Source organism: Notothenia rossii, assembly GCF_949606895.1.
Source record: "Notothenia rossii genome assembly, chromosome: 8".
NCBI classification, from domain to species: Eukaryota; Metazoa; Chordata; class Actinopteri; order Perciformes; family Nototheniidae; genus Notothenia; species Notothenia rossii.
Window position 1 is genome coordinate 80,083,204 of NC_136906.1, and position 8,590 is coordinate 80,091,793.

At 44.7% G+C, this 8,590-nt stretch overlaps 1 protein-coding gene across 2 annotated transcripts in view; it reads left to right on the top strand.

Annotated features, from left to right (window-relative positions):
- The window catches only part of LOC307015269 (connector enhancer of kinase suppressor of ras 3-like), a 38,525-nt gene extending 30,935 nt beyond the window's left edge, over window positions 1-7,590 (top strand). Inside the window, exons 9-13 of one of the 2 annotated variants that reach the window (XM_079643782.1) lie at window positions 879-1,025; window positions 5,422-5,507; window positions 6,112-6,290; window positions 6,552-6,626; window positions 7,260-7,590. In XM_079643782.1, the coding sequence (XP_079499908.1) occupies window positions 879-1,025; window positions 5,422-5,507; window positions 6,112-6,290; window positions 6,552-6,626; window positions 7,260-7,579 (807 nt within the window). In that variant the 3' untranslated portion in view covers window positions 7,580-7,590. The remainder of the gene's footprint in view (window positions 1-878; window positions 1,026-5,421; window positions 5,508-6,111; window positions 6,291-6,551; window positions 6,627-7,259) is intronic. The other variant, XM_079643783.1, reaches the window with a different exon arrangement.
- The last annotated feature ends 1,000 nt before the right edge of the window (window positions 7,591-8,590 follow it).

An 8,590-nucleotide genomic window follows, 5' to 3' on the forward strand; every position in this document is an offset into this window, starting at 1 on the left:
GTACTTTCTACTTCTTACATGTTGAACTCAAATACCTGTACTTTCTACTTCTTACATGTTGAACACAAATACCTGTACTTTCTACTTCTCTCATTTCCCAAACAGGCTGGTTCCTTTAGTCTGAATGTGTGTTTGGTGGCGTGATCATTATTATTTAGAGTCATTGCGTGCCTATTGATTTGAACACGATCCGTGTATCCATCATTTCCTGGTCTTCTCTAAAGAAGAGGGACCAATGAAAACGTTGTCATGTTGCCGTTGGTCACCATGGAAACATTCATTAGCTAACAATGACATTATTGTTCTATTAATATAAAGGGAGGTCAGGTACTCTTTAAAACAGCTGCTAGTTATGGGTACTTTTTACATAAAGGTTGGGTAGGTAATTCACTTCAGATACACTTGTTATATTCCATGGAATGCTCTTAACATCCCGATAGCAATAAATATCTTGAATGCTTTGACAATAAATACATTAAAAAGATTCATCTGTGGAAGCCGTAGTTCTGTAAAAAGCAAAACCAATCATCTGAGTAAAGTAACTGGATGGCCTACCTGCCTGTCAGCCTTCCATCTGTGCACAAACTTATCTCGTGCCCTCATTGGTCATGTGTGCGTTCGTGTGTGTTGGAGGAGGGGCTCTGTGAGGAAGTCTGAAGGAAGTGGCAGATTTTTTCCGGCTGCGTACTTTCAAGTTCTAGCGCACTCGAGCTGGTTTCTCCATTCTTACCTACCCTACCTTTAAGTACATTTCAAAGCTGATACTTCTTTACTTTTACTAAGAAGTTTAGTCAGTACTTCTACTTTCACCAGAGTATTTTTAAACACGAGTATCTGTACTTCTACTCGATGTGTGTACTTGTACCGTCTCTCTCCAGGTGGGCTGGCAGCTGAAGCCGCTGGTGGAGGCTTTGAGGGCGGAGTCAGGCGTGGTGCTGCTGCTGAAGAAGAGGCCTTCAGGGTCATCGGGAGGTTTCTCCCCCGCTCCGCTGAAAAACCTGCGCTGGAGGCCGCCGCTCGTACAGGTGAGCCCCCCTTATGTGAGTTTTTAAGTGGACCCTGAGTTGATAAAGGTTGGGAACAGCTGCTGTAGTGTGTCAGTAAGGAGCTAAAATGTCCATTTGTTTATCAATAAGTCAGTTTCTCTGCAGTACTTGAATGCACCACAGACAGACATGCAACCTGTACATCTTTGTTCCTTTCTTTCTCTTTATTTATTCATTCATTTATTCATTAACTGTAATATTCTATCCAAACACAATCACCAGAACTTAGGCTGTGACCTCTTTATATTCATCTGAATCCCAAAAAATGACTATTACAGAAAGAAAGGGCAGCAGGACAAGAGAATACAGTGAAAGAATAAAACACTGGACACAGATCCTGAATGCTTATATTGCTCTGTGTATAAAGGCAGCTGTTTGCCTAACCTGAGTGTGATGGATCGCTTGTTGTGAAGATCTGCCCCCCAAAGTGAGCAAAATATTATTAAAGCAGCTTAACAAATCCCCTGCAGAGTGTTTTACTGAGGAAATAAACAAAAACAACCAGCAGCTGTTGGCCGTGGTGACTTCTGGGTAAATACAGCTCCTCTCTGCTGCTTTCTCCTTCTGTCATCGAAGCTTTTCTGTGTGTGAGCGAGCGTTAAACACAGCAGCCACTGAGGTGTGTGGGAACAATGCATCCCTTTTCCTGGAAATAATAACAGACAGGAAACAGTCCGAACGTCGTCTCAGACGTCTTCGAAAGGTGACTCACTCAACGTGGCCTTCAGGGCTTCGTGTTGACAGGAGTCCAGGATGTGTGTGTTTAGGGAAGATAGGAGTCTGAGAAATCTCTCCACTGTTTCTAATCTGCGCTTTCAAAACAGATCTGAAGTCAGTCTGTCTTTACCTCACTGTCCCTCACACCATTCAGGACAGAAGTCATCTGGAATCCACACTTACAGTACTTCCCCCCCCTGCTTATACTCGACCCCCTCACCACCTTTTTATGTAAAGTATATTATCGTGTTTTCACTGTTGAATCATTTTAAAAGGTGGCATAGATGAGAGTAACACCTACGTCACTTCCGAGCGAAAATTACGCTCCGCCCACTTTTGGGGGAAAACAACGCTGTCATTTGATTGGCGGTCGATACAAATTCTGAAGTTTTTGCCAATCTGATCAGAAATGTAAGAAAACCGTGGATTTTCTGATCTTCAAAGAGCCCGATCACGATGGCCAGTCAGGCGAACATTACATTAAATCCTTGGAAATGGGCGATCGGGCTCGATATATGGTTAAATTAAAATCAGTAGGCGAGGCCGTCATTTCACCAGCTGTTACTCTCATGAGCGAGGCGGGAAATAATTGGACAGTAACAGAAGAGCTCTGTGGCTTCAGGTTCGATCGCCGTTCAAATGACAGCGTTGGTTTCCCCCAAAAAGTGGGCGGGGCCGTAAAGTGACGTAGATGCTACTTTCATCTATGGACATCGATCGCCTACTGCTATATTTAACCATATATCGAGCCCGACAGTAGATTTCCAATGATTTCATGTAATTGTTCGCCTGACTGGCCATCGTGATCGGGCTCTTTGAAGATCAGAAAATCCACGGATTTCTTACATTTCGATCGGATTGGTAAAAACTTCAGAATTTGAATTGACCGCCGTTCAAATGACAGCTTTGTTTTCCCCCAAAAGTGGGCGGAGCCGTACTTTTTTTCTCTGCTTTTAACCCATCCTAGCACCAGGAGTCTAGTACTAGGAGCAGTGGGCAGCTAGTGTACAGCGCCCGGGGAGCAATGGGAGTGAGGGGGGAAGGGGGTGGTCCGGTGCTTTGCTCAAAGGCACCACGGCAGGGCAGGAGGTGAACTGGGACCTCTCCAAGTAGCAGTCCACACTCCATTTTTAGGTCTTGTCGGGGACTTGAAGCGGCGACGGCTCCCAGTCCAAGCCCCTACTGACTGAGCCACTGCCGGGTTTCGGTGCTTCTGAGTGTTTGTAAGGACGAACCGCAATGTCTTCCTGGTGATCAGCAAGGATCTTAAATCAGCAGAACTCGTTCCTCTCTGCATCTTGACCTCCTTCAGACGTGTTCTCAGGACTCTAGGGGACTTTAGAGGAAGCAGAAAAGGAGCTGAGTGAAGTTCCTGTGTTTATAAAAATACAGAATCTTTTAGAGACGAGGAAGGAAACGAAAGAGCTTCGTCTGCGGTTTCTCGTCTCCTGCGTCTTACTGTTGTTTTATGATAAATCAATCATTACCTCCTCTGCTGTGTGTCTCTTCTACATCAACATGTGTCCCCTCTTCTCCATGTCTCTTCTACATCAACATGTGTCCCCTCTTCTCCATGTCTCTTCTACATCAACATGTGTCCCCTCTTCTCCATGTCTCTTCTACATCAACATGTGTCCCCTCTTCTTCATGTCTCTTCTACATCAACATGTGTCCCCTCTTCTTCATGTCTCTTCTACATCAACATGTGTCCCCTCTTCTTCATGTCTCTTCTACATCAACATGTGTCCTCTCTTCTCCATGTCTCTTCTACATCAACATGTGTCCCCTCTTCTTCATGTCTCTTCTACATCAACATGTGTCCCCTCTTCTTCATGTCTCTTCTACATCAACATGTGTCCCCTCTTCTTCATGTCTCTTCTACATCAACATGTGTCCCCTCTTCTTCATGTCTCTTCTACATCAACATGTGTCCCCTCTTCTCCATGTCTCTTCTACATCAACATGTGTCCCCTCTTCTTCATGTCTCTTCTACATCAACATGTGTCCCCTCTTCTTCATGTCTCTTCTACATCAACATGTGTCCCCTCTTCTTCATGTCTCTTCTACATCAACATGTGTCCCCTCTTCTTCATGTCTCTTCTACATCAACATGTGTCCCCTCTTCTCCATGTCTCTTCTACATCAACATGTGTCCCCTCTTCTTCATGTCTCTTCTACATCAACATGTGTCCCCTCTTCTTCATGTCTCTTCTACATCAACATGTGTCCCCTCTTCTTCATGTCTCTTCTACATCAACATGTGTCCCCTCTTCTTCATGTCTCTTCTACATCAACATGTGTCCCCTCTTCTTCATGTCTCTTCTACATCAACATGTGTCCCCTCTTCTTCATGTCTCTTCTACATCAACATGTGTCCCCTCTTCTCCATGTCTCTTCTACATAAACATGTGTCCTCTCTTCTCCATGTCTCTTCTACATCAACATGTGTCCCCTCTTCTTCATGTCTCTTCTACATCAACATGTGTCCCCTCTTCTCCATGTCTCTTCTACATCAACATGTGTCCCCTCTTCTTCATGTCTCTTCTACATCAACATGTGTCCCCTCTTCTCCATGTCTCTTCTACATCAACATGTGTCCCCTCTTCTTCATGTCTCTTCTACATCAACATGTGTCCCCTCTTCTCCATGTCTCTTCTACATCAACATGTGTCCCCTCTTCTTCATGTCTCTTCTACATCAACATGTGTCCCCTCTTCTTCATGTCTCTTCTACATCAACATGTGTCCCCTCTTCTTCATGTCTCTTCTACATCAACATGTGTCCCCTCTTCTCCATGTCTCTTCTACATCAACATGTGTCCCCTCTTCTCCATGTCTCTTCTACATCAACATGTGTCCCCTCTTCTCCATGTCTCTTCTACATCAACATGTGTCCCCTCTTCTTCATGTCTCTTCTACATCAACATGTGTCCCCTCTTCTCCATGTCTCTTCTACATCAACATGTGTCCCCTCTTCTTCATGTCTCTTCTACATCAACATGTGTCCCCTCTTCTCCATGTCTCTTCTACATCAACATGTGTCCCCTCTTCTTCATGTCTCTTCTACATCAACATGTGTCCCCTCTTCTTCATGTCTCTTCTACATCAACATGTGTCCCCTCTTCTTCATGTCTCTTCTACATCAACATGTGTCCCCTCTTCTTCATGTCTCTTCTACATCAACATGTGTCCCCTCTTCTCCATGTCTCTTCTACATCAACATGTGTCCCCTCTTCTTCATGTCTCTTCTACATCAACATGTGTCCCCTCTTCTTCATGTCTCTTCTACATCAACATGTGTCCCCTCTTCTTCATGTCTCTTCTACATCAACATGTGTCCCCTCTTCTCCATGTCTCTTCTACATCAACATGTGTCCCCTCTGTGGAAAGAGACTCTGAAACCATTGAGTTCTTTGTAACTAAATGTCTCTCAGAGGGGCGTGGGGAGGGGCTCCTTGTTTTCATCTAAAGTAACCGACAGAGAATCAGCACTTTGGAAACAGGGCTGAAACAGAGGGGATTATGGGTAATGCTGCCATGATCTGTTTGGGGTTTCAGCCAATCAGAGACAGGCTCTGGATATATCTGAGACCTGTACTATACTGATGACGGAGAGGATAATAGGGGACCTTTAAAATGTCTGTTTCTCTTGTTTGCAGACCTCTCAAGGAGCTCCGGGTCTTTACAGATCCCGACAGCCTGAAACGTACGTCCCTCCTCCTCCTGCAGCGCCTTACACACCGATGTGAGAAACACACTGAGTGCACACACCTCACAGAATCACAATCACCTTATTCAAGATTCAAGGCTTTTATTGTCATTCGCACATAGCTACAGTGTAGTTCTGTGACTATATATATATATATATATATATATTTCATATAGCTTGTTCCTGTGTGTTTCCATATGTATTATCCAGAGGTGGGAGAAGTACTCAGTCTCTTTCCCAATGTAAGTCAATGGGAAGAAGTATTTTTGGGCCCAGTGATGTCACGGACTGACACAGGAGCCGTAGTACCACCGTTTGGCCACTATGAAGACTTACTTATATTAGATACATCATTTGTATTTATTTATTATTTATTTATGTCGTGCCAGAGTTACAAAAATAGAATAAACACTGCAGCATAATAATAAAACTGTACACTAACAGAGCAGCAAAAAGAGCAATTAAATATCTACAGGAAACAGACGGTGACATAATGAATGTAAATATCAACAGTATTATTTAGTAGTGCAAAAGAACGTAGTGGCAGATACGTAATTGCACGTTATCATAGAACATTATTAATGATATGGATGTTCAGGTGTTATAACGTGAGTGTTAATCGCTCTGATTCCCTCGTTAGAGACGGGAACATGAACGTGACTTCGGGAGTCAAAATGAGGCCGAAGTCTCCCAACTCGTGTCTGGACGCAGACGTGAGGCGGCGCTTCACGTTCGCCGAAGATAACAGGACTCCCGTCAGCCCGCCGGAACACAACCAACCAATCCCTGTGAGCCTCAGACAGAGATCATCTGCACGCTGTGAGCACACACACACACACACACACACACACACACACACACACACACACACACACACACACACACACACACACACACACACACACACACACACTTTATTAACGGTTACTCAGTTTTGCCTTTTTGCCGCTTTCAGTGTGCTGCTATTAAAGCGTTCTTTTATTGAACACATGGAGCGTTCACCTGAACACAACAGGCACCAGTTTTAAAACATATCTTAGTTTTTAACCGTATATAAACTTGTCGTGTCTGCTCCCACAGGTAAACCTCGTCCGGTCTCCATGCCGGTGGAGTCGTCCTCAGGAGAGCCGTCCTGCCGGCCTGTGGGGAGGAAAGGTGAGCCTCAGCTGTAATCTGAGCGTTATCAGTAACGTGTCGCCTGTCTGTCTCATTAACAGCCGGGACAAACCGCCGCTGCGTGCTTCAGATTTTTCCCTCGTAGATTATTAACTTTGGTAAATTCACCTTCAGGAACTGTGCGTGCGTGCGTGCCTGCGTGCGTGCGTGCGTGCGTGCGTGCGTGCGTGCGTGATATCAGGCTGCTAATGGAAGTCAGAGCGGTTAAACAAAGACACATTAACAGTTTTTCGAACGAAGCTCAAACAGCCGCGAACAATAAGATGAACTCAACTGCCGGCAGCTGTAACGGCTATGAGTCATTTACACATGACTTCATCTTTCAAACAATAATCTTCAAATAAATGACATCGGTCTGCTTTTAGTAACATGATGTCTAAACAAACAGACATATATATATTTTTTAAACTGTATTTGTGATCACATTGTGAATTGTCACAAGTTTAAATAAGTGACTCCGATAAACAACAACAGGGCAAAACATGTAAATGTTATTTCCTGAAGCCTCTCGCAGGAGGCTATCTTTCCCATTAGAGACACTCACACAAAAAGGAACGTTTTCTCCAGACTTGTATCCCTCATCATCCCCCTCTCCCCCCCCCCCCCCCACAGGTCACAAGGAGGTGCTGCACCGGTACCTGAGTAACGAGGGGATCAGCTCCATCCCAGAGGAGGAGCCGTGCTTCCCGCTGCCGTACCGAGGACACCCGTCTGTCCGCGGCGTCGACCACATCCGAGGCAGCCAGTGCTTCATCAACGCCAACCTGCACAACTCCTCCACCATCCCCTACCAGGAGGGGGTGTCCAAGAAGCCCTCCGCCCCCCCATCATCATCATCTGCTGCTGCTGCCTCCCCTCCTCCGATGTCCAACACCAAGCCCACCTCGCTGCTGGGAGGCTGGCTCGCTCGCCTCCGGCTGCTCAGCCACTGAGGAGTCTTTACTTTCCTTCACTAGAGAAGAAACCATGGATACTCGCAGGAACATGGTTTTTAAATATCTGCCAGGGCAAGACCTTCATAGCTAATAGTTTGACTACAACTTCTGGAATAAACCAAAAAAGGTGAATCCAAGTCTTTGACCGGAGGAGTGACCGAAGTTTGACTCAACAAACAGCAGATCATGGAATACCAACTTCTGGAATAACCCAAAATGGAGAATCCTTTTTCCATGAACATCAAATTACCATTCTGACATTTGTAACATTTCATGCCTCGAGCACCAAGTCAAATCCTCGACCGGAGGTGTGACCAAGGTTTGAGCCAGCCACTGATGAGTCTTTACTTTTATTAATCAGAGAAAGAACCGCCTCTCTGATCTTCAGGATACTCGCAGGAACATTGTTTTTAAACGTCTGCCGGGTCAAGACCTTCAGCAAATAGTTTGACTACATATCATTGAAAACCAACTTCATTTTTGAGCTCCAAGTCACTTCCTTGACCTGAGGGGTGACCATGGACTATGGATCATGGAAAACCAACTTCTGGAATAAACCAAAAAAGGTGAACCCCCAACGTTTTTTCGAGCACCAAGTCACTTCCTTGACCGGAGGAGTGACCACCGATAAGTCCTTACTTTTATTCACTTGATAAGAACCACCATTCAGGATACTTTCAGGAACATTGTTTTTAAATGTCTGCCAGGTCAAGACCTTCAGCTCATAGTTTGACTACATATCATTGAAAACCAACTTCTGGATTAAACCAAAAAGTCAAAAAGCAGAATCCCCCTAAAGTTCAAACTTTTTTTTCAATGAACATCAAATCTACAATCTCACATTTTTTATATTTCATGCCTCGAGCACCAAGTTATATTCTTGACCTGAGGTGTGACCGAAGTTTGACTCAAATATCATCAGATCATGGAAAACCAACTTCTGGAATAAACCAAAAAGTCACCACCAAAAAAGACATCATGGAGCATCCCTCCATCCTCCACCATCTT